The sequence below is a fragment of the Ictalurus punctatus genome, chromosome 12 (genome assembly GCF_001660625.3).
Source record: "Ictalurus punctatus breed USDA103 chromosome 12, Coco_2.0, whole genome shotgun sequence".
Taxonomy (NCBI): Eukaryota; Metazoa; Chordata; class Actinopteri; order Siluriformes; family Ictaluridae; genus Ictalurus; species Ictalurus punctatus.
The window spans coordinates 9,978,195-10,006,126 of record NC_030427.2 but is presented as its reverse complement, the minus strand read 5'-3'; the positions used below and the strand labels follow the sequence as shown (position 1 = coordinate 10,006,126).

Genomic DNA, 27,932 nt, shown 5'->3' with positions numbered 1-27,932 from the left:
TATGTATATATATACACACACACACAATATTGAACAATATTGAACACTGCGCCTGCAGAGAACAAAACAGACAGGCAGAAAGAGAGAAGCTTTTACAGCATCTATCAGATGTTGGTCTAATGGCTGAAATCCTAAACTGCACTTCCCTATTCCCTACATGTGTATTTGCAACACTCAGCAGCCTGATCTAATGGACGGATTCCCGGGATTAAGTGCAGATCTGGTGAATCTAACTGAGATGAATAAACAGTCAGCCCTCGGCAGCTCAGAGGAAACCGCAGCTTTGGTGCAACTGTAGCACAGCACTGTGGGTTCAGGACTGTCTCTATATGAATGACAGCAGGTGTACTGTCCATATTATGCTGCGTGTCCACTTGTAAAGTTTTGTTGTTGTAGATTTGATTATGCGCCATACGACATGCCATAGATTCGTTTGTATGCTCAATGCAACACATACACGTGTTTGCGTAAAGATGAACTAATATACTACGCAGATCCAGGAAGACCTTGGCCAGACTTGTATTTACAATTCAAAGACAAGTTATGAGACCAATCTTGTGAGTGTGTGAGAATCTATGAGACAATGTCGTTTTTCAACCCAGTGTGTGATATGCTATCGACTTAACACACGCCCTAATCCTAGCCATCTGCCGCTAGGAGCCCAGTTGAATAAAAGGGCGTGGCCAGATAAAGGTAATACGTTTCGTTTACAAGTTGCGTCATTACTGGGGGGGAAAACATAACCTGAGGCAACTGTAGCTGCAATTTCTAGCATTAGTAGTAGCATGTAGTCTTTTTTTTTTTTTTGCTTAATTACTCGTTAATACTTTCACGGAAGCTGAAAACGCAAGTTCTGATTGTAAACGTTATTCGCTGTAAGTTCGTTATAAAATGTAACTTTATTGTTTGTCGATCATAAAGCTGCCGACACCACGTTGTCCGAAAAATCGTCCGACTTGATAGATATCGTGATAGTTGTCAGATGAGTGCTAGTAATAGCAATTTAGAATAATACAGCATGTATTAATGTATCAAATAAAAGAGGGACTAGAACTGTTCCCTGGGGAACACCTTGAAGTTTTTAGTTGTGAGACCCAGGCACATCCAAAGTCCTAAGCCATAGAATCTGAGTCAAGTCCAGAGTGCTTAGCTTTAGAGTATGAATCTAGCTTTGCTACAGTTGTAGATGAGTCACTCTGTTTGGAGACATTATCTGTGAAGAAATTTTGAAATTTAACGTATCTCACAATAGCACAGTGCTAGTACAAATGTAGAACTGTTTCTAACCTGGTCGAGTACTCATTCGATTTGTTGGTGGTTTTATTTTTCACGACAGTAAATCAGATTTCCAGATTTATGAAATAATACAAATACCTGCTGCACGAACAATGAAACTGAAAACGTGTATTTTGTTCGCTTGACCGAAATGAGCAAGTTGTTTAAAACCTAAGAGCTGATGTTGACTTTATAAAGCCTTTGTGCCTTCAACAAATCTCCTGTCTCAACCTATGCTCAACATGCGCTTAAATTAGACATGCATCGGTACTAAATTTCTCAGCCGATACCAATAACCGATTATTCAGAGTGATATCGGCCGATACCGATACAGATAGTTTGGCGGTTCTGTCTTTTATGCCTTCTTTTAAATGAATAATAATGAATTCCACAATTCTGAAGGAAATGCGAATAAAAACTTTATTCTCTCCATTTCAACAAGTTCTTTCACAGTAACTGGTCTCACCAACAGAAAACACATTACTCTAAACATATAAACACATGAACTCAATTCTGAAGATTGAAGTAAGATTATTAACATATTGAATGTTATTAATTCATATTAACATCGGCTGAATTCTAAAAAACCTCCTGCTAGTCTCACACTCACTCTCCACTAACAAAAGCATTTCTACTTCATCACTGGCATCAGACTGGTGATATATGATATCAACTTTTTTATATATTAACATTAACTGGATATGAAATATACTACTCTACAAATATACTTTCTGTGCAATATATACTTTTTGTCAGCTCATCTTCATTTAAATCTTTCAACAGTGTACTGGCGCTTTAATTCGCCGCGAGCAGCGCGCCAAAAAAAAAAATCGGACTCGACGCCGAAACTCCCGCTTCACTGCTGCAGCGTCCGGTGTAAAATTTTAGCAGTGCAGAGCTTACAGAGCTTACAGACTACAGTTCTGTCATCATTCCACACAAGAGACATCTTCTTTACACACGGCTCGAAATCCATGTGTTTTCCCGCCCTCTTTCGATTGACAGGATATAATCGGCCCCGATCATCGGCCGATGGTGAAAAATTGCCTTTATCGGCCGATACATCGGCGCATCTCTAGTTTAAATGTGAGATGCTCGAACGTAGTAATAAAGTTCAAGTTAAACGTTAAAAGCTCATTTAAGAACTCATGCGTGTGAAACTGGCTTTGCACACATTCCTCAAGCTAATAAAATGTATTTCGATTGTAAACAATGGTAGCACGTTTTTAATAACAGGTCATTATTTGGTGCGCAAATAACTTGCACAATATAATTACTTACTCGTTATGAGAAAGCACTTAAACGAAGCTCCGATGCCTGAATCAAGCTTAATAAATAGCGATTGATAAAGGATCCATTTTTGTTGATTGGTTTGGACAGATTGACACTTCTGGTCGGTTTGAAATGTGATTGAAGGGGTTTTCGACACTTGAGTTCTGATGCCGCATTCAGGAATAAAAAAAAGTCAGTTTGGAGGTGGGTTTTTCTTGTCTAGTTCGGTGTGGGTTTATGCTAGTAACTTAAATGAGCCTCCTTTTGTAAAACCAATAAAAAGCAATTGATCATAAAAGTGTAACATGGATAATGAATGAAGCTCCAAGGTGTTTAAACTGCCAAATCAACACAAATATCACTCATTATACTGATACATGCAGCATGCATTTCGTTCTGGTATGACAGGAAATATTTTCTCTTCTTCATCTTCACTTCTGCTACTTATAATGTAGTGCACCAATTCCCAGAGCAAAATGTATTCACTGTAATAATCACAGTATAATAACCGTGCTAATGCTCCAATCTGCCGTGCGTGTATCTCTCTCTCTCTCTCTCTCTCTCTCTCTCTCTCTCTCTCTCTCCTGTTAAGCACATCAAATAAACAGCATTGACTAGCAGAGCTCTCACACAGCATCTGTGATGAAGTCCAGATACACAGTTTAAGTGCACATGAAAGCCCAAAGAGATGGAGACGGAAAGAGAGAGAGACTGAGAAAGAGAGAGAGTTACAACAGAAGGGCCTGTCCTTCGTGTCAGAAAGGAAATTACACATTAAACAAAAACAACAAAAAAAAATAAACGGCAGGAACTTTATGCAACACACAAACCCTTGAGCCTAAAATCCACTGGGCAAAAAGATCCTTTGAGAACCATACGTGAGAGAAACGAGAGCTCGGCAGTTAAGGTTATGAGTTCAGATCCCAGGACTGTCTGAGAACCTCTGCTGGACCGAAAGATGCAACAATCAAATTTGTTTACTTCAGGTGAATATTACAGCGTATATTATAAATATTAGAGCTGTAATGAGTAGAGCTACAGGATAATGGTTAAAAGAGCAATTATGCCATTCTTTTGCTTAATATTAAAATCATAATTTCTCAACATCATATAGGCGCTGTTGGAAAGGGCTCAAATATGCAGAGGATGCTGGAAAAGTAAAGAACGTGCCGGACCCGGAGGATTTTTCTGAAGAACGGCGGGCAGTTTAACTGCTCAGGACAAACAAGGGACTCATGAAGAACTCTCACAGAACATAAACACAGTCGTGGATCATCCAGGTTATAACACACAGTGTTAAGAATGGAGCGTGTGTAAAATTTTCAACTGGTTTATTTGTGTAAATTCATTATTATTTCTTTTATCGTTATTTAATCCGTTATTATTGTGACTATATGTAAACATCTGTTATGTGAAATAGCTCATTCAGGACAGTACTAAATAAACAAAATGCCATTTTTATGATGCCTCTTATTCCTTTGTTTAATTATAAATATTTAGCAGATTCTGCAAGGCGTATGTAAACTTATGACCTCAACGGTACGATCATTCCTACTGTATTTTAAAGGTATACAATTGTAGCTATTGTAAGAGTACGCCAGCATGATTTGCAGTTTTGTCTGTGTAGCCAAACGAAAGTTGGTAAATTGTCAGAGCACGCGCGCTGTGATTGGTCAAACACTTACATATCAACGTCGATAACAGTCAGAAAAAATGATTGAGTCACTTTACTCTTTTCACCTAAGCTCATTGCTGTTTTTTTTTTTTAAATATATATTTAATTATCCCAAAGCACAGTTGAATTCTTGAATCTGATTGGTCAGAAGTGCTCGTTTGTAACTGTCAGAGATAAAGCTGTTCCAACAAGGGAAGGTCTTCAGGACTCCGTCATATTAACTTGCAGAAAGAGCTACAAAAGAGGCTGGTGACGGAACGGCGGAACGTTTATAGCTGCTGCAATGGGGAATCAAATGAAAAACTTAAAAGTGCGACATAAATGAAAGAAACAGACTGTACACGGCTGTAATTTACACGAGTCAGCGGCAGTCACGGAGTGATTTCCATGTTTTTGGACCACTAATAGAGGCACTTGGTGGAAAGACCTTCCGGTCGGATGAAACAGTGCAACAGATGGTACATTAGTGGCTGCAAATTCAACCGGAAGAATGGTTTTCTAAAGGAATCCAGACACTCGTTAAACACTTAAACACTTCAGTGAACAAAACGGAGATTATGAAGAAACATTATATACCTTTTTGACTCCTATTTGCAAGAAGCGATGCAAAATAAGAAAATAATAATAATTTTAAAAAAAATCACTTAGTGTAACCTAAATGAAAACTAGAATGTGTGGACATTCCACAAAATTTAACATATCCATAAAAGGATTTTTAAAAACGTCTGTCACGCTTTAATGAATAAAAAAAAATACCTAAGTTGACAAATTGCTGTAGTATATAAGAAATAAAACACTTACTGGACCACACAGTTCATTATTTTAATACGGTGTTTTATTCCTTTTTATTTAGCATGATTAAAATCTTGTTGATTGTCCATTTTGATCCAATACTAAGGTCACATTATTAACTGCAAAATCACTTTAATGATAAAAAAAATATACACTATATATGGGCAAAAGTTTGTGGACAGATGACCATCGCACCCATAAGTTGGGGTTTTTTGAATAAGTTTTGAAGCACACAATTGTATACATAATTGTCTCGCCCAACAATCAGCACCTGACCTCACTAACGTGGCTCTTCTGGCTGAACCGGAACAAAATCTAGTGGAAAGCCTTCCCAGAAAACTGGAGGTTATTATAACAGCAAAAGTGAGACTAAATCAGGAATGGGGTGTGATGGATAGGTGTCCACAAACTTTTGCCTTTGGAAAAATACTGATCCGATACGGATTAGAGGCTGATGAATGCGTGCGGCGGATGTAATGTAAACAGATCCTTGTAAAATATCAGTTGAAAGCTGTTGCAATGACATAAATACACTGACCTTATACAACAGAGACGTTAGCAATCTCATGCTCAACCTGCTGGCCATCACCAAGGCCTTTACTTATCACTGCACACATTCCGTCCGTCTTCCATCATTTATGAGCAGCGTACTATGTTCGCTGGTCCTGCTGGATCTCTCTGAATTCTCAATGTACTGATCAGACAAAACGAACCGAATCGTGGGGAAAAGCAAAAGGCAGGAAGGTCCGAGCCATGATGTTTGGGGAACATTTCGAAAGTGCATTTTGCAAACAGGACATGTGTAATAACACCGCTTTACAATGTAGTAATGTTCTGACTACTCTGTGTAATCAAGAAATGAAGAGCTGGTACATTATATAAGATCCAAAATGACAACATTTGCACTGAAAAGTCTCAATCTGGTGCTTTTTATTTATTACCTACAGAATATATTTCGTCTAAAAACAACTGCTCGTTTCACTTCAAAGCTTTAAACTCTAAGATACTCGAATCTTTCTTTGTGTTTTGTTTTTTGTTTTTTTTTTTTTTGGATCATGCTCTTAATAGAACTTTCGCACATGGATCAAATTCTGCATGGGGATCAACTTCCCGTCATATCATGTTATTAAATGATTCCACCGGGGTGGTTAAGTGCGACGTAAACCCTTGTAACGCTTTTAAAAAAAAAAAACGTAAATAAATTCTACACTGAGAAAACCTATTTAACTGTTCCAAAGAAAATGTGTCAAGCACCAATCTAATTTGACAGGGTTTCTTTGCTTGATAATGGCTGCTCTTAAATGAGTAGCAGGGTTGAGCTTTTAGCATAGAATTAGCAAATACACCCAATGTTTAACGGTTAACTAAAATCCCTGCCAATGGAATAATGATATTAAAGACATTCTAATGATTTACATTTTTTTGTCATAATAATAATTCAAGTTCAATCTATAATTTCGATAGCACACCTCTTTTCTGGCGAAAATACTTTGCATGCTGTAGTGGTTTATTAATGTTTTGTGTTATTTATCTGAAACATTCACACAGCTCGATCTGAAAGACACTTTTTTTTTTTGTTGTTGTTTTTTTTTAATAACCAACAAATTCTTTTTAATGGATGTCAGCAGGAGTTGGTGACTTTATTTATTTATTTATCATTTATTTATTGCCACGTGGTGTATCTCTGCCTCAATCATTAACGGTGCTGCTGCTCTATTCTGTACTAGGAACAGCTGTCCCCAGCCTCACAGCAGCACTAGAAGCACAGGCCCAGATGTGCTGTCACATGGACAGGAAGACTTTATGCTGTAAGCGGTTTTCCAGCACTGAAAGCAATCATATTCAACTCGTACTGTAGCACTAATCTCTATCAGGGATATAATCTCATAGAGTAGTGGGCGGTAATATGATGGCTGATCTGGTAGACTTTTACGTGAGAACACACCACATGACACATTACTCACACAGAATTTGACAAAACCGTGTGAAATACAACGTGATTTTCTATTGCGGTTCTACACCGGTCGAGTGTGAGAACACACGGCAGGACATCGCTCAGTACCCGAAAAACGTTCACTCTGTCCCTATGTCAAAGGCGTTTCTCTTGCGCTTCTAAAGCGTCGTCACTGATCGGTGACAGGTGAGATAAGTCAGGAATGTCTTACTATTGTTTTATTACTATTCGTACCCACAAAATAAAAATGCATTATTATTATCATTATTATTAATATTATTATTATTATTCAGTGCAATAGTAATATTACAAAATAGCAAAGGTTTTTTGAAATATATCTTTTATTCTTTATAAAAATGTCTAACACTACTTGTTACATTACCCTGGCATTAAATAACCAACTAAAATAAAACCTGTAAACACTGCTGCGAGGGGGTTTCTAATATAGCTGCTGAGGGCGTGATGGTAAATTTGACATGTTTTTCTCTTCTGACTGCCGTATTCGATCTCTATACATTTTTTTCATCTCTTGGAAAGTCACGGAAAGGCAATACTGGATTTTTTTTTTTCCTTTCACTGTTGGAGCAAATGGTAATGAAAAAAGGATATTTGCTCTGGTCTCCTATATATACCTCTATAGACGTTTACCCTGCGATAGTTTACTTAAACCCAGAAATGGATGTATATGCACGAATGCAATCCATTATAGCTGTCGTATCGTGTAGCACGATTGAAGTCACGTGCGGGTCTTAATTTTTTGGAAATGTCTTGACTATGGAATTAAAAACGTATTAAATGTGAAGTGCTGATACCTGCAGATCTACCCTGACTGACCTATAAAGCAGAGATTCCCTGATCTGATCAATACCACGTCTTCATCTCTTCATCATTGTTGAATTCTCAAATCTGAGTGTTGATTCATTTTTCCATAACAGCAGCTCTGAAAGTAGTTCCGGCTACTAGGCAAATCACAGGTTTGTATTGACGCGCCCGTTCTAATACGATATTGTTTCAACATTAACAACAGACGTGACATAAAAATGTGTGCAGCTGTTGAAATGGTGAAGTTTTCTGTATAGAGACGTTTACTTCGCATTCTCTGAAGGAGTCTCCAGTGTCAGAGCTTTATAATAGTCAGAGGTAAAGCATTAACTTTACATTCTCCTGCAAGGGAAAGTCTTCAAGACAGAGTTTATTTATTTATTTATTTATTTATTTCGTCTTATTAACTTCGAGAGAGAGAAATATGAGAGGCTGGTGAGGGGAAGACTGTTTATATTTGTTATAACGTAAATGATAACAGGAACTAAATTGTTTCCACAGCATTAAATGTAAGGGAGAGAAAGTACAGCGTGTCGTTCTTTAATTTAATAAAACGGTTTTGCTAAAATTGCTCTGAAATAAAAACAAACTATTTCGGGACATGCTGTTATCGGGAAAAATAATCAACTTTAGGGTTGTCACATAGAACCCCATCAAACCACCCCATCAGTGATTATTTTTCTATAAGCACTGTGAAATTGTAGTTTATTCCCTATTTATGTCACCCCACCATTCGTAAATCCGTTTTGAATAAACAGGTTTTCTGTTCTTTTCTTATATGTATAAAACACTCCAAATAAAAACAGAGATTAGGTTAAAATATGCTGTACTATTTCATTAAGCATTAGTAATGATCATGAATGACAGACTGAACATGACCACTTTTTTTCTTCTTCTCTGGAACTGTAAAATGCTCATCGTGAACGATTTCTACAATTGGTTGAATGTACGATTCCCAAATATGAAAATCTATCATATCATAATAAACTGTAACTAAATCAAAACATGTTGCTTTACATGTTGTTATTGTCAGTAGTATCTCATTTCCCTTGAATTATCAGAGTTCTCTGTGTTGTGAAGAGGATATACTGGTCTGCCATTTCCTGATCAAAAGGTGCAAGAAAATAAGTCCTGGTGCCATTTCTTCTGGTGCCACAGAAGACAACAGGTAGAGGAATATATAAATACAAACTAGCTGATTAGAATGCAAAGCAGGATGCCCCTGAACTGGGCAACTCATCTGAATTCTGTAGAGGCCAACTTTGATGTTCCTTCCCAGTGGTCTCCCCCCATTCCCTCCACATCCTGTAGTGGCAAATATATTGCTCTCACATAGCCTTGTGTCACAAACCACTTCAGAATGTTAACAATTATTAAAATGTGCCAATTTATGCTGTCATAAAGGAGTGCAACACAACAGGAAAGAGTCTGTGAATATCTGGCATTGTAAGCAGTTTATCATCAGACTCCACTTGGAATTGGTTTTAAGCACCCGAGAAAATTTCACAGACTTTTTTTCTTTCCTTCAATTTTCCAGTCAGTGTTATTAGTTCTAATGAATGCTGGTAACAAAAAAAAAAAATCTTCTCAACACAAAGTAGCACATTATGAACTCTGGGGAAAGAAGTGGGACAACAGCTTGCCAAGGATCGGACATTTTATAATTATGGTAAGCATACCATTCTTTAAGTTAATACATAACTGGCTTAATTTCAACTATAGGAATACTCTTGCTAAATGCTATTCAGTGTCTGTGTAATTTATCACATCTGGAACTATAGAGAATCCTCTTTCAAGAGAATCAGTCCTTTCTGTATCTGTAACTCCAGAATAATTGAATAAGAATAATTTTCTTAACTTAAATTTTTTTTTCTTCACAAAAATGTATTTCAATTAATGGTTAGATTTCTCTCAGATTTAATAATAATAATAATAATAATAATAATAATAATAATAATAATAATAATTTACTTTAATTGATTTCATATTTCAGCATGAGATTAAGATAACCTTTTTTTTACCCACTTTTACCAAGGGTGCCAATAGTTATGCGGCTGATGGTAGCCTCATACGCTGCTCCTTTACCTCAATAATGAGAAAGAGAAAATGAGAACTGGCTGTCTCATTACGTGTACAGATCTTACGAAAACTGGATTTACAACTAGAAAATCAAAATGCTAAATAAAAAAGAACTTCTGGGTCATTTTGTGGCAAAAGTTAGTGAACCCTCAGTGGACTGTGAAAGTTTTACTCATTTCCCTTCTATACTGAAGCGACTTTGACTGACAGGCCCCAAGACAAAGTCAGAAAATCGTAGCTGGGATTATGGATGAGTGCCGTTCTTCTTCTGCCTTCATATCTGTCTTATCCTCTACCGCGCCCTTGGCTGAGCCTCTCAGCCTGCACTGAATCTTTAATGAACTTCCCTATTGATATTTCAAGATCGTTGAAATACTCAATAAACACAACTATCTTCTCGTTCATACATTATTATTGATTTTAGAGGCCAATAACACACGCATGCCAAGTGCCCATGGGCAAGATGAGTCTCGTAAAAAAAAAAACGCCTCGGCAAATAGATGTCCACCCTGGGAATGTGCATTCTGACTAATTCTGGTATCTGAGCATCCATAAGAGTTAATGGCCGCTTGGAAGGAATAAGGATTTTGATCGATGTCAAGGTTTCATAAGAAATCTGTTCTCACAGCAGTTCTCAGTTCAGCAACAAATATGCATATGTGATTGACAAGACAAATATGTAATTAAAAAAGTAGGACAGGGCATGTTGTTCAAAGAAAATATTCAAAGACAGGATGGTGTGATGCAGCCCAAAGTGAAGCAGAGTTACTGTTACTCCTGGTTCAGGTCTTATTTGACTGATTGCTATCAATTCATAGATGTAATTGGAGATTTCGCTGTGCATTCTGAGGTAAAGTTTGGTGTTCCACAAGGTTCTGTTTTAGGCCCACTGCTTTTTACTTTATATATGCTACCTCTGGGTCAAATTATTTGTAAACATGGAAGCTTCCACTGTTATGCTGATGATGCACAGCTGTATGTTTCAGCAAAGCCAGACGACAGACAGCAGCTTAATAATGTTGAGGAACGTGTAAAGGACATTGATGCTTATTAACGTCCTTTGACTAAATTCTGACAAGACAGAAGTACTTGTACTGGAACCACAAGCTTTGAAGTAAGCTTTCTGATTACGTAGTAACTCCGGATGTCCTTTCTTTTTCATCATGTGCAGCAGTAAATGTCCTTGGTGTGATTATTGACCCCAGTCCTTCATTTGACACTCATGTAGATAATATAACTAGGATAACTTTCTTTCATCTCAGAAATATTGCTAAGTTAAGAAATATAATGTTACTGTATGATACAGGAAAATTAGCTCATGCTTTCGTCACCTCTAGGTGAGATTACTGTAATGCCTTATTGTCTGGATGTTCCAGTAGGACCAAATACAAGCTCCAGTTAGTCCAGAATGCAGCTGCGAGAGTCCTTACTAGAACCAAAAGATATGACCACATCACCCCGATCTTATCAATTTCACACTGATGATGAAATACTACTATTGACCTATAAAGCACTGAATGGCCTCGCACCACAGTACCTGAGTGAACCTTTGGTCTTTTATGATCCGCCATGCCTACTTCAATCAAAAGGTGAAGGCAATTTGTTGATACCTCGAAGAGTGAAGGTTACAGCAGGGGGAAGAGCTTTCTCTTACAAAGCCCCACAGTTATGGAACAGTTTTCCATTTAGTGTTTGGGACTCAGACACAGTCTCAGTGTTTACGTCCGGGTTGAAAACATATTTGTGTAGTCAAGCTTTTTATGAATAGTTTTTCTTTAGTTAAAGGAGCAGATCGAGAGGGCTCACAGGCAGAGAGTGTTGTGGTGAACTGGGATGTTTGGATGCTGCCCCCCCCCCCCCCCCCCCCACACACACACACACACACACCCCCCACTCTCACACGTCCACCCAGGTTTGGTTATGGTGGAGTGGCTGACTGCCTTATGTTCCAGGGAGCCCTCATGTCTGTTATCTTCTGGCTCTCCCTTTTAGTTATGCTGTCATAGCTAGGTCTTGCCAGAGTCCCTGCTTGCTCTCACACAAATTACATTATCCTTAACAATTACGGAACAATAAGCATACTTAATAATCTCTCTCTCTCTCCCTCTCTCTTTCTGTCGAGCTACACATGATAGTCCTGAGATGCTAGTGATCCTGACCCCTTCTGCTCTCCGGACCTGCCTGATCCATCCTGATGTCGTACTTCTGGTTGAGGTTCTCATCATTTGGAAGTTACATGCTGATGCTGAGGATGGCCCCACGTGGTTCAGCCTAAAGATCACTGAGACTGCTGAGGATGGTACCACTTAAAAACCATAAAGATAGCTTTAGACCTCAATTCACGTGAACAGTTATGCTATGATGGCTAGGACTACAATAGCTATTATAGTCTCAGCACTGCAATTATCACAAACAGTTTTGCACTCAAGTCTCCATCAGTGGACAAGTTCAACAAACAGACTTCATGTAAAAACTGTAATGAATTTTCCTGGTTACAAAACTGCACTATTTGACCAGGTAGTATTAGCACATGTATAGAAGGGATTTATTTATAATTGCACTATCCGGTGTCACCTAGATGAGGACGGGTTCCCTTCTGAGTCTGGTTCTTCTCAAGGTTTCTTCCTCATATCATCTCAGGGAGTTTTTTCCTTCCCACCGTCGCCTCTGGCTTGCTCATTAGGTACAAATTCATACATTTAAAATCTATATTCCAAATTTATATATTTCTGTTAAGCTGCTTTGGGACAATGTCTATTGTTAAAAGCGCTTGAACAAAATATCAAAAGGTTAAAAAAGAAAAGAACGCTTCCCCATATAATCAGATAATACTGATTATACGGGGAAGCGTTCTTTTCTTTTCTTTTTTAACCTTTTGATATTTTGTTCAAAGAATTCACAAAAAATACTCTGCTCTCATGGATATCAAGCTGGATATCAGTGTGGATAATCTGATTATATCTGATTATATTCTCAATAATCAGACATTTTACATTCTCAATAATCAGACATTTTTCCTTTGAAGGATTTCGCAATTTTGCGATCGCAGAAATGAACGCAAAATTAAGCAAACTCCACAATATTCTGAAGAGTTTGCAATTTTTCAAAACTACCACAGATTTCCCGCAGATTTGGACCAAGACACATAACGTGAAGTCATCACAATGTGCATTAGGCCAAACCCCTGCTCAGTTCACGTGTTGAATATAAGTACAACTAAAAGGTCTCATTTACCAACAAACATCACTGCAAAAGGCTGTGCAAACCAATTTTCTGCAATTGCAATTTTGCAAATTCAAGTAGATTTCCACAAAAAAAAAGCACAAAAAAAATCCACAAGTTGCTTCACAAATTTTGAAAAAAGCCAAAGCAAAATCAATAGCAAAATTGCATACGGACCTCAGACATAACTCTGGACTTAAGCGAGTATTCAAGGTGGAGTTTGAGTAAAACTCTCAGTTAAACATGATTCCAACCCTGGAGCTTTATCACAGCTTGTTAGTCTGGGATCCATCCATCCAACCAAACTAGGGAGTCAGCAGATTGTGAAACATTTGGACATATGAAGACACCGACAAACAGATGTGATAAACAGATGTGACACCCAGACATGATGCCTGCCAAGGTTTAGTTAAATGGCTTCCCATTGAGACAGGTACCTTGAAAAGATGTTGCTACTGAGGCCTTTAAAATACAACACAGGTACTGTGTAGAAAATAAATTAAACATGTGCATAAGCGGTTTGTTGTTCATTTATAAATAACGGTTTAAAAATGTGAATGGCAGTTTTACGTGAAACGGCCATCGATAACAGAAAGCCACTCATCCTGAGTATGAGCCTACTCATATTAGTCATGGAGTGGCCAGGTCAGTCGCCGAACTGTGGTTTGAAAGCGTATTATCCTGAAAGGTCTGCAGAGAGAGAGAGAGAGAGAGAGAGAGAGAGAGAGAGAGAGAGAGAGAGAGAGAGAGCACGAGTGCACAATGGCTGTGCAGTGAGCAGGATGTCAGAGATGATCTGACTGAACAAAGACTGAGATAACAGCGCCACTTTAAACGTGTTTCAATCAAAATGTTTAAGACAGGCAATCGATACGTGCCGTGCTAGTGTTAGGGTTAAAGTTCTGCACGCTTAACCAGAAGCTTGTGAGTTGAAATCCTAGGGTTTGGATCAGTTTCTGGGGGGGAAAAAAAAAACAAAAACATTTTCAGGCTCAAAATGAGGCAAAAGTCCGCAGACTAACAAAAAGGAGGTCTAACTTGACCTAACTTTCAGACTTTATTGACCTTACAATGAGCCACATCTATCGATCTTTTAGCAAAGTAAATGTTTGTGTAAACCAAACCGAACTAAAATGGTCTGCCGGATTTCAATCAGATTTTCATCGAACTTGCGTCATAAACACAAAACACGTTTGAAACACAGCTCATTTGCATTTAGTGATGCCAACAAAACTCCGTAAAACTTCAAGTGTATAGACAGCTGGGAGCATGAAAAAAAAAAAGATTGAGGTTAAAGGCAGAAAAGCAGAAGTTATTTTGACTCCCTTCTATGACAATATTATTATATTATACATGTTTATATAATATAATATATTTATAATAAAAAGCAAGTGCTAAATCATCCATCAGCTCAGGAATTTGTTCACATACCTGTTGTGCCTATAGGCAGACAGCCCGACCTGTCCTCCAGTTATACCGCACCATTTCTTTTCTCATGACTGAATTAGTTTTATTTGTCTTAATACATGGGTTTGTGTTGGCTCGCATTGTTTATTTTTCATATTCTTTAATTAACACTGATCCTATAAAACACCTGGTTTTCACAAACTGTTCTCAGTAGTATTCTTAGCCCCTGACCTAGTGAACTAGCACGAGGATGTGTTTTTGATAGAGACTCCGAAGCACTTCTATAAGTCGTTCTGGATAAGAGTGTCTGCTAAAAGCTGTGAACACGACAAAACGAAGCGTTTTAAACCCGACTGTATGATCCGTGTATAAAAGTGCAGTGATCCGTGCAAAGTATATGATTTACGGTCACCACGTCGAGGTTTACATTAGTTAGTTTTCTTATGCATAAATCTCACTCTGAATTTGCCGTATTTTCATGAATACCTGGTGAAAATGCTGGTATAAATGATTTACAAGGTAATCAGTTTGTATCCAAGTTGATAAAGGAGGCCCGTTGTAAGTAATTTGAATGTTGTGTTCGAAGTAAGTCTAAGTTCACTCTACCATGTCATGCTGATGAAATTCACCTGCAATTTCTCCTTAAAAAAAAAAAAAACGGAAATGTACAAGTTCAATTTTAGTAAAATGAATGTTATGTAATTTAAGAAAATTTATTGTAAAAAATAAAATATCATATCCAGGACACCAGATTACAGGATTACTGAATTGAACAGTAGTCTTTATAGTCTTTATGAGCACAACACTTTTATTTTATCATGCCAACTTTAGAAAGGCGGCCATCATTTAACGGTCCCTCCAGGATTTTGCGATCTTGCGGTCGCAGAGATTGACGCAAAATCGAGCAAACCCCGCAGTATTCGGAGAAGAAGCTTGCGATTTTTCGGTCTCACATAATACACTGTGAGTTCTCTCAGGGAATATAATCGTACTGTCACGTTTCAAGGTTGATGCGGAAGCAATCGCAGATATTCAACGTTTTATTTAAACAAACAGACAACAAAACAAAGACACTAAGACAACTTGGCAAAATACTGCGGCAAAAAACAAACATGGACGCGTGGACAAAAGCACAGATAGACAATTACGTGACACAAGGAAGCGGTACAAACAATGGCTATATATAGGAGTGCTCGTTAACAGAAACGTGATTCAGGTGCAGGTGGTCATGGGGCATATTGTAGCACAGTGCAGTGGCTGATGGGAACTGAAGGCTAGAGTTGATATATGACACTTATAATATTGTTCACCAGACTAGAGTGAAAACCATTTTAATTACAATTTCATAAATCATGATACATGTGAGGATGTCTGACTAAAATATTTTTTGCTGTTTAGGGTTAAACCTCAATCTCTGCTCAAAACACATGCGTCAATCAATCCATTTATTAACTTAGCGTTTGTTATGCGGATATTTTTACATTGCTTTTTTAATCTAGATTAAACCACTGGCCTTATCTTAGATATATCTGTATTTGATTGATTTTGGACTGGATAATCATGTGGTAACTGTAAGTGCAATATGTCCCCTAAGACTTATTAATGTATTTTAATATGTTCTACATCTGTTTTTCAATGTTAAGCAACAGGTTTTTATTAGAAATGAAGATTATTATACCATTATTTATGTGAAATATTCTGAAACAGCTGCAGCCTCAGCTACGAATTCCAGACACACTGACATGTGTTTTTGGTGAAGTCAAGACCCGATGCAACTCCTCTGCAATCATCGATCCTGTCAGTACAGACTTCTGTAAGCGTTCACTTTGTTCAACTGACAAGGCCAAGCTGGCTATGTGAGTCTACATTTAAACAATCAATATTTGTACCAGTAACCAAGTTCACAAACAAATAGCTACCTGAAATAAAAATATCTTGTATATGCTGTATGGCAGACACGCCACATGATTTCAGACTAACAACACACAGATCTTTTTTTAAAACATGCTTTTTTTTTATTGTTGACATTGTGTAGCTTCTGAAAGAAGATGTGTATTTAACATAACGGAAGGAGTGTCCATGCTGTACAGGGCTTTCAAGCCTTTCTATGGTTAAAAAAAAAAAAAAAATGTTTTGCAGAGCGCCTTATGCTGAATGAACGTAAAAACGGCATTTAGGTGAAATATCAGAATGAATGGTAAAACAACGGTGAGAGTTCTGTACACTGAGGGGGGGTAACGGTGAATCTGGCAACGGGAGTGAGCTGCCAATGAACAATCAGTGTTTGGACGAACGTTTGTGTGATTGTTCTGGGGCAGAAGCTTAACGCTAAGCTAATCAAACAGCTGATACGATATTTTTCTGTACCGTCACCACGGGATGGTCATTACAACCATCGACTCGGATAAGCAGGTTGCAAACCATCGATAAGGTAAACCTCAACGAAGAATAAATTAAGTAAAAACTTTTTTGTGAGGGAGTAATTCTTGTGGAGGTTAATAATAGTGATAGCAGATAGTGAAAATATATAATTAATGTAGGCTTTTTCACAACTGGAGAAATTGCTAACCAAGCTACCTTACAGAGACATTCATGCACGGAATTAAGTTACGTTAGCCAGTTAGTTGACGTTACATAAAGATACCTCGACTGAGCTAAAGTTAGTATCTAACGTGGCTTGGTAGTTATACTTGGTAGTCCACGCGTAACGTCTTTTTCTGATGAAAACCTGGTCAAAGTGTGTTTTCATTTTTAAAAAATACACACACACACACACACGGTCACACACCATTAATGGTTGCCATCGATGTGGACTTCTGACCTCTCATAAGATCTGCAGCTTTATGATATCTGCTTCCACTCTACACCACTCTTCAGTAGAACTCGTACAGAAAAAACTGTGAACCTGCCAAGACTCCATTCACGACTGCAATCAAACACTAAGCGGCCATTAATTACAAAACATGCATCCGTTGTTTATAGTTTACAAAGTGGCCAGTCTTGTTTCCAGCTACCATGAGTTCGGCATCGTGTTCTGCGTCTGAGGCATTAATAAACTTCCACGTGTCCTCCTCAGACTGACTCAGAGACACAGTGATAACAGGACTCATTATTCCAAATGCCCTGTGAAGACCGACTCCAGTCGGAGACAGCTGAAGATCAGTGCAGTTGAATTATTTTAGGCCAGTTTGTAGAACTGGAGTTTGGAATCCATGCTTACAGATTCCACAGCGTTCTGAAGGTGACTCCCTGGGAGACGGCACAGCAGGAGACAGGGGGAAAAAAAACAAACAAAAGCGAAGATCCGACATTTTACCATTTTTCCAAACAGGGTACTGAGTGCAGCTGCATTGGGATGGACTTCTAAAATAGACCAGAGCTTCTGAACTATGTTCACACTTCTGAGTTACTTCTAAAACTTCTAAGCTGATTCCCAAACTTCCAGAACTTCTTAACTAAATCTTCTGAAGTAAATATAAAACTTCTGAACTAATTCTGGAATCATCTGAGATCATTGGCAAACGTTTGAGGTAAATTCTAAAAACTCTGAACTATTTCTAAAACGTATGAACCGATTCTAAAACATATGATCTAATTCCCAAACTTCGGAGCTCCTGAAACATCGGAGGTCCTGAAACATCGGAGGTCATTCTAAAACTTGAGCTAATTACAAAAACCTCTTGTTAATTTGAAAACAGCTTTACTTCTAAAACGTCTTTTAAATATCTAATTCTAACATTTCTGAGGTAATTCCTGAACATCTGAGCTAGCTCTGAAACTTCTACGCTCATTTCCAAACATTTGAGCTAATGCTAAAACTTCTAAACTGATTCTTCTAAACGGATTCCAATTCTGATATGTCTGAAAGTCTGAAATAACTGAGCTAATTCCAAAATCTCTGAGCTAATTAAAAAAAAAAAAAAAAAAACTTCTGAGATAATTTCCAAACTTCTGTGCTAGTTCTGAGCTACTTATGAAATTTCTGAGGTACTTATGAAACTTCTGAGCTAATTCTGAAACTTCTGAACTAATTCTGAAACTTCTGAGCTACTTCTGAGCTACTTCTGAGCTAATTCTGAAACTTCTGAGCTACTTCTGAGCTAATTCTGAAACTTCTGAGCTACCTCTGAAACTTCTGAACTAATTCTGAAACTTCTGAGCTACTTCTGAAACTTCTGAGCTAATTCTGAAACTTCTGAGCTACTTCTGAAACTTCTGAACTAATTCTGAAACTTCTGAGCTACTTCTGAAACTTCTGAGCTAATTCTGAAACTTCTGAGCTACTTCTGAAACTTCTGAGCTAATTCTGAAACTTCTGAGCTACCTCTGAAACTTCTGAACTAATTCTGAAACTTCTGAGCTAATTCTGAGCTACTTATGAAACTTTTCGGCTAATCCTGACACTTTTGAGCTACTTCTGAGCTACTTATGAAATTCTGAGCTACTTCTGAAACTTCTGAAATTTCTGAGCGACTTCTGAGCTACTTCTGAAATTCTGAGCTACTTCTGAAACTTCTGAGCTACTTCTGAGCTACTTATGAAACTTCTGAGCTACTTCTGAGCTACTTATGAAACTTTTTGGCTAATCCAGACACTTTTGAGCTACTTCTGAAATTCTGAGCTACTTCTGAGCTACTTCTGAAACTTCTGAGCTACTTCTGAAACTTCTGAGCTACTTCTGAAACTTCTGAGCTACCTCTGAAACTTCTGAGCTACTTCTGAGCTAATTCTGAAACTTCTGAGCTACCTCTGAAACTTCTGAACTAATTCTGAAACTTCTGAGCTACTTCTGAGCTAATTCGGAAACTTGTGAGCTACCTCTGAAACGTCTGTGCTACATCTGGGCTAATTCTGACATGCCTGATCAAATTCTATAAAGTCTGAGCTAATTCTAAAATGTCTGAGCTAATTTACAAAACTTCTGAGGTAATTTCCAAACTTCTGGTCCAATTCTGAAACTTCTGAGCTAATACTGAAACTTTGGGTCTAATTCTGATATGACTAATCTAATTCTAAAACCTTCAGTTGAGGTCAGTTGTTAGTACAGTGTGATTGTAATCATGGAGTCGAGCTTCTGTTTAATATTTTACCAACACATCTGAGGAAAATGTTGATTTCCGCAGTGGTTTCATTGGTTTCCACTGTCACTGTGTCTTGACATGGTCCGTATTTAAAGACTTAACAGCACCATGCTAGCTAGTTAACTGTTTATCCCTAGTTACTAGCTAGCTTATACTTGGCAACCACAGGTACCAGCTTCCATAGTGACAGTGTTCTCATGCTTTTAACTACTTATCATGTGTCAAAAGCACACATTCCCAAGTTTCAACTGAACGCAACACTCCAAAATGTCCGGAAGGTCTACGATGATTCAGAAAGAAGAGCTAGAATGAGATAGAATTTTTAGAAATGCTAGCAAACTTTTTATTTATTTATTAAAGAATGACACATCATACATTTTTCTCCATTTAAAGTCACAGTTAATGTTGTGGAACGTCTGCGAAACAAGTTAGTTCATGTTATCACTTACTTTATAACAGCCATAAACAGCCTCTCCTTGAGTTTCTCTACACCTTAATAAGACCGCTATCCTCTGACAGTTACAGCGAAGCTTAGATTATGTGCCGTGTCCCTGTGAGTGAGCTATTACTATAGAAACGCTAACATATTAGATTGAGCGCTTTAAAATAAGCCTGTGATTTGAATTATAGTCGGCACTACTGTCTAAGTTTGTGTTATAGAAAACAAATGACCTTCTGACCAATCAGATTTCAGATTACAGCACTGCTGTGGTATGTTTATGATTATATCATGAGTACTAGGCATTCGCTTTTAATCCAGTTCAGCTCTGTATTTGGAAGCAACGGGGCGGAACGATTTCACCTCTGTAATTTGCCTAACTGGAATTGTTATCGCCCGTGTCAACATTTTGCACCACCTAATAACTCAAACACTCAAAATCGCTCCCCGCTGTTGCATGTGTAAATAGTAACAGCGCATTTCAATCTGTCAGACGCAGGTGAGCACACACACACACACACACACACACACACACACACAGCACACATCATGTTACACACTTGACAGTTTCAAATGCAGATCAATCAATTGGTGTAATATACAGCAATATGGTCAATTTGCTGGTATTTTTGGCCAACATTTAAAGATTTAGAAAACGGTGATCCACAACATTAAACCATTAAGTTTCTGTCTCTGTACGGGACACTTCTAAGAGATGTTCCTGAGAGATAAAGCATCTAGGATTGGCATGGTGGCTTATTGTTAGCACATTTGCCTCGCACCTCCGGGGTTGGGGATTCGAATTCGAGTTGCATGTTCTCCCTGTGCTTCAAGGTTTCCTCCCTCAGTCCAAAGACATGCATTGTAGGCTGATTGGTGACTGGCATTTCCAAATTGTCCACAGTGTGTGAATGTGTCTCCCGCCTTGTTCCCCGAGTTCCCTGGGATAAGCTCCAGGCTCCCATGCGACCCTGTGTAGGATAAGCGATATGGAAAATGGATGGATAAGGCATCTGAAAAACAGCCATAGAGGTCCAACAGACACAATAAAGTATCTTTCATTCATTAATTTTCAGAACCTGCTGAATTCAGAGCCTATCCCAGGAACGCTGGGTGCAAGGCGGGAATACACCCCGGACAGGACACCAGTCCAGCACAGAGCACCATGGATACACACATTCACACACTCATTCACACTTAGGAGTAATTTAGCGTCTCCAGTCTACCTATGCATGGGAGGTTGGAGGAAACTGAGGAACCCAGAGGAAACCCATACAGACAGGAGGATAACCTGTGACACTCTGCACAGACAGTAGCTTAAGCTCAGGATCACAACTCTGGTGCTGTGAGGGGGCAGTGCTGTCAAAAATAAAAATCATTAACTCAACTGGATATTCAGTACATACACGTGTAATACATTAACAAGAACGTTTCCAGTGGATTTCATTCTCTTGCTCTCAATGGAAGACTTTCCAATGGATATTCCAACAGATTAAATCCAGAGAATTTCCAGGAACAACCAATGACCAAGACAACGTCTCCCTTCCAGACTCGTACATCTGGACTCATATTTATGCAGGTGCATGACTGTGGCTGTCTGCTGGATTTGGATTTGGCGTTAGCTCCGGTAATAATCCATCCATATTTCAGTCTTACCTTGGCATTGGAATCCCTGTTTTCCGAAGCCCCTGCATGAGAGAGACAGAGAGAGAAACACACAGTCACAAAGTGATAAGAAAGCAGTGCATTTACACAACTACATGTCCCAAATCCTTTAATGGGCTTTTAGCTATCAGTTCCCTTCCATGCCGCAAGCAATCTAAATCGATTAAAAAGACACTGCAGTCCAAGTAAATGATGTAAATATTTGATATCTGATACGCTTCAAATATTTGATGTGTCCCAGTCTTGGATTTCTCAATTTAACAACAAGCAAATGAGCATCATCACTGACTACTCGCACAGTCCTGACACACACACACACACACACACACACACACACACACACACACACACACACACCTGTAGCATTAGCTCTGCTGATCACACATCTTCTGGTAGATGGATTTGTCATTAACATTAATACATCGAGTGGAAATAAGGAATGTTAAAGACACAGGACATCATTGGGGTGTTTAAGCCTGAGCTGTCAAAATAACAGCATGCTTAAATAAATAAATAAATAAATAAATAAATAAATAAATAAATAAATAAATCACGTTCAAAATGTTGAAAGAATAGCTATCAACTGTGATGAATTGCAAAACTTTACGTGACAGATCCAATTACTGAGAAAGCGAATGCAGCACTGTGGCCGCGTCGATCACGTAAACAAATAAAGAAATAAACATAGCATGAGGGGACATGGATGTTATTAGTGCTCCATGGTTGACTGGAAATCAGAGGTTATGGGAAATTATTCAAGGTAGATTATGATGATGATGATGAAGTGGAACACACGGAATGCACCGTGTCCCCAGAATGGGATACACGGTATACTGAAAATGACCAGAACACACGTATAAAACACCTGGAGCACATGAGGAAAATATTGGAACGTTCGAAATGCACAAAATGCACTTAATGCATGAACCACCACAATGCATTGAATACCGAAAAAACCTGGAATACACAAAACACACAGGGCGTATGGAACACCTGGAGCACTCAGAATGCCTGAACCACCCTGACAATGACCCTATGACTCTAGATCAGGGGCGTTCAATCTTATCGGGAAAGGGCCGGTGTGGGTGCAGGTTTTCATTCCAACCGAGCAGAAGCCACACCTAAATCTATTGAAAGCCAAGACCAACTGATTAAACAGGTGGAATCAGGTGTGCCTCCTGCTTGGTTGGAATTACCCTTTCTGGATAAGATTGCCCACCCCTGATCTAGATACTGTCCCACAATGGATGCAACAGAGAAAACAGCCACAACAGACAGAACACCCTGAGCATCCAGGATGCACATAATATACTGTATGGAACATACAGATTGTACAAAACTCCAAACACCACAGTGTTGGATTACACCCAGAACCCATCGAATATCCAATGTCCCTGGAATGGAATATATGGAATAGCGAAAATGCCTGGAATACACAGGTACACACATGGAACATACAGGATGAATGAAACATCTGGAGCACACAAAATGCCAGAACCACCCTGACAGTTTGGACACCAGACATCACAATGTTCAAAAATTCAACACAGAAAATGGCAGGAACTCCCAGAACCCACAGAATCCAAGGTGGTCCTGGAATGGAATATATTGAATATGGAAAATGATCAGAACACAAAGAAGAGCACCGAAGATACCGAACGGATGAAATTCAGAACATTTTGGGAACACTTAAAAGGCACTAAATATTATTACGCAACAGAAAGTGGCCAGGATCGACGCAACACTCGGAACACCTTGGACACAAGGAATGCACCCTGTGCACTGGAAAGGAATACAAGGAATACTGAAAATACTCATGACACACAATGCATAGCTTACAGAGAAAGCATGCGACGCATGGGAACTTCCAAATCGATAAAATACACAAAAACACATTAAACACCCAAAACATACTTAACAATCGGAAACACGCAGAACACCTAGGAATGCATAATAATATATAATAAATATCTTAAATGATCAGAACACACACACACACACACACACACACACACACACACACACACCCTGAACACCTGGAACGCATCTAACACACACAACTTGACACAAGTTAAACTCTACTGAAAATGTTCCATTCATTCTCAAAAGTTGTTTCCAAACAAACAAGTGCAACTGTGACTGATCACTGCCTGAGAGGACCCAATCACGTCCCCACACTGTTCACACACTGTTCATACACTGTCCCCTTACTGTTCACACACTGTCCCCACACTGTTCACACACTGTCCCCACACTGTTCCCTTACTGTCCCCACACTGTCCCCACACTGTTCACACACTGTCCCCACACTGTTCACACACTGTTCACACACTGTCCCCACACTGTTCACACACTGTTCACACACTGTCCCCACACTGTTCACACACTGTCCCCACACTGTTCACACACTGTTCACACACTGTCCCCACACTGTTCACACACTGTCCCCACACTGTTCACACACTGTCCCCACACTGTTCACACACTGTTCATACACTGTCCCCACACTGTTCACACACTGTCCCCACACTGTTCACACACTGTTCATACACTGTTCACACACTGTTCACACACTGTTCACACACTGTCCCCACACTGTTCACACACTGTTCATACACTGTTCACACACTGTTCACACACTGTCCCCACACTGTTCACACACTGTTCATACACTGTTCACACACTGTTCATACACTGTTCACACACTGTTCACACACTGTTCACACACTGTCCCCACACTGTTCACACACTGTTCACACACTGTTCATACACTGTTCACACACTGTTCATACACTGTCCCCACACTGTTCACACACTGTTCACACACTGTTCATACACTGTTCACACACTGTTCACACACTGTTCATACACTGTTCACACACTGTTCACACACTGTTCACACACTGTCCCCACACTGACAACTGTACTCCGAGTTTCCAGGAAGCAGAGGGAAAGCCGTGCAGGGTTTACTGACCAGATGAAGTCGGTGCAGTGGCTGCAGAAAGTCGGCTGCTTGAAAAACCTCGCGGTGAACTTGTGGTTCTTCACTTCGTGGACGTTTTTCTGCCTCAATGCCCCTTTTCGGGCAAATCGGTTCACCACCTCCGACATGGACGAGTCGCTGACATCAGCCATGGCACAATGAAAAATAACAAAACAGTGTGTAGAGTAAACAATATAATTCCTCGTGCAGCTGACAGAAAGTTGCTGTCAGATCTGTGTGTGTGTGTGTGTGTGTGCGTGTGCGTGTGTGTGTGTGTTTCCAGCGTAATGCAACAGGCTCGCCGCGATTCCGGAGGCGGAACTCAGGACCAACTCGCGCCCTTCTACTCGTCACTACTTCTACACGGTGACAGCTCGTGCCGTAACCCTCCGCTTCCTCCTGGCGCTCGGGGTGACGTCACTCCGGTCCACTCTTTAATGGGAGGGATAGAGGCGAGCGAGGCCACGTCCTGTGCAAGGAGCGACATCCGGTGGCCAAAGAGCAGCTGTACAAAATCCTAGACTGCTACTGCTGCTGCTACTACTACTTCTACTATTACTACTACTTCTACTATTACTACTATTATTATTACTGCTACTACTACTTCTACTACTTCTACTACTACTATTATTATTACTGCTACTACTACTTCTACTATTACTATTACTAATACTACAACTTCTACTACTTCTACTACTACTATCACTATTACTACTACTTCTACTCCTACTACTACAACTTCTACTACTTCTACTACTACTATTACTATTACTGCTACTACTACTTCTACTACTATTACTACTACTTCTACTTCTACTACTATTACTACTACTTCTACTTCTACTACTATTACTACTACTTCTACTACTATTACTACTACTTCTACTACTATTATTACTATTACTACTTCTACTATTACTACTACTTCTACTATTACTGCTACTACTACTTCTACTATTACTATTACTAATACTTCTACTATTACTACTACAACTTCTACTACTTCTACTACTACTATCACTATTACTACTACTACTACTATTACTACTACAACTTCTACTACTACTTCTACTTCTACTACTATTACTACTACTTCTACTACTACTACTATTACTACTACTTCTACTACTATTACTATTACTACTACTTCTACTTCTACTACTATTACTACTACTTCTATTACTATTACTACTACTATTACTATTACTACTACTTCTACTATTACTACTACAACTTCTACTACTTCTACTACTACTACTATTACTACTACTTCTACTACTATTACTATTACTACTACTTCTACTTCTACTACTATTACTACTACTTCTACTACTATTACTATTACTACTACTACTACTTCTACTACTATTATTACTACTACTATTACTACTACTTCTACTATTACTACTACTTCTACTATTACTGCTACTACTACTTCTACTATTAATATTACTAATACTACTACTTCTACTACTATTACTATTACTACTACTTCTACTACTATTATTACTACTACTACTTCTACTATTACTACTACTTCTACTATTACTGCTACTACTACTTCTACTATTAACTATTACTAATACTTCTACTTCTACTACTATTATTACTACTACTACTTCTACTAGTATTAGTTCTACTTCTACTACTATTACTACTACTACTACTACTACTACTTCTACTATTACTACTACTTCTACTTCTACTACTACTACTACTACTACTACTATTACTACTACTTCTACTTCTATTATTACTACTACTAGTACTTCTACTTCTATTACTATTACTACTTCTACTACTATTACTATTGCTACTACTATAACTACTACTACTAAAATCAAAGGAAAGTTTTCCACCGGAAAAACGTGGACCGAGTAGAAACTTAATTACGTAAAACGCCACTAAACACAAAAAGGTCACATCGATGCTGTGAAAGCATCATATAATCAAAAGCATGGAAGTTCAATTAACCAACTTTTCTGCAAGTCAAAAGAATCAATAGAAAAGCATATTGACCTTGCCAATAAGAACAAGTCTAACCCTGAACAAATCAAAATATTGATCGATAATGTGCTTCTTGCCATCAAAATGAACGTGGGAATGCTGTCTGTTCAAGAGATTCATGATCATAAGGCAAAATATGTTAGCTTTTCCAACAGTAAAACTATGCATTTGAATTTGTGTAGTCAATTAAAGTAGTTCTACAAGCTGAGACTATGGAAAGTGTGACCAATGCCCATGTTCACACACTGACTACGTTTACATGGACAGCAGTAATCTAGTTATTGAGCTTACTCTGAGTAAGATAATAATGTGATTAAGGTGTTTACGAGTCGCTTTTAGAATACTCCTGTCATGTTCCCGTTTTACATGTTATAGAACATAATTAGATTAACGGCACACGTCATTATGTCACCGCGCCACGCCGTCCGACGTCCCTCAAGAATTTCACGTATCGACATACAGTTCGTCTTCGTTGTGGTACCGTATACAGTTTTGGGTGTTTTTATTTAATTTTTTTACGAACGCTTTAAGTGCAGTTAATTATTTGTAATGCTGTACATGCAAATAGACGACTGCTTGAAGCCGTGGGCTGCGTCCCAAACCGCGTACTTACCGTCCATATAGTAGCCGAGATACATGTATTTTTCCCCACTACAGGCCTATAGTAGGCAAATATGCGGTTTGGGACGCAGCCGAACTCTCCTGCTCGCCGTAAAATGTTGAGCACTGCCGTGTGTGATCGTGTCCTAATGCAAAATGCGGTGAAAACCCCCACACGACGTTAATAATTTGATTAAGGTGTGTACATGTCTGTAATACATGTTGATAATGCGACTAAAACAGGAATACTCCACCTGTCTTAATTCGATTATTGCTTACTTCGAGTATGACATTAATCAGATTAAGGTAAGTAAAAATTGCTGTTTACATGGTAGTTTCTTAATCAAACTATCGTCTTAATCAGGTTAAGAGTGGATTATTGTTGTCCGTGTAAACGCACTGACTGATAGTTGACGAAAGCACAGACATTACAAATGCTGGTTCTTTATATTAAGTTTAGGAAGCAAAACGTCACGTTGCCAAGCTGTAAATGCGTTTTTGCGCAATTACGGTGTATTAACAGAGTATTGCACGAAAGAAGCTGACAACGGCGACCCATTTGCAAAATATTGTCACAAAAAGCAGTGAGTTGCTCTCACTGTGCTGTGAGATGTGTTGGAAGAACTAGCTCAGCTCCGTGTCTCCTTGCAGCGAGGAAA

General features: G+C 38.7%; 1 protein-coding gene and 1 long non-coding RNA gene across 4 annotated transcripts in view; one reads left to right on the top strand and one right to left on the bottom strand.

The window, feature by feature from the left end:
- prkcaa (protein kinase C, alpha, a) overlaps nt 1-25,070 on the bottom strand; it is a 191,435-nt gene extending 166,365 nt beyond the window's left edge. The window contains exons 1-2 of one of the 2 annotated variants that reach the window (XM_047158872.2): nt 24,658-25,070; nt 21,675-21,706 (exon numbers count right to left, since the gene is read on the bottom strand). In XM_047158872.2, coding sequence (XP_047014828.1) covers nt 21,675-21,706; nt 24,658-24,818 — 193 coding nt within the window. In that variant the 5' untranslated portion in view covers nt 24,819-25,070. The remainder of the gene's footprint in view (nt 1-21,674; nt 21,707-24,657) is intronic. The other variant, XM_017482159.3, reaches the window with a different exon arrangement.
- On the top strand, nt 56-12,633 carry LOC128634084 (uncharacterized). Of its 2 annotated transcripts, XR_008397275.1 has the most exons (3): nt 2,338-3,533; nt 3,662-3,827; nt 12,005-12,633. It is a non-coding gene; the product is annotated as an uncharacterized LOC128634084 (long non-coding RNA). The 2 variants fall into 2 exon arrangements; XR_008397274.1 differs by lacking the exon at nt 12,005-12,633 and having other exon boundaries at nt 56-3,533; nt 3,662-10,570.
- Nucleotides 25,071-27,932: the final 2,862 nt, after the last annotated feature.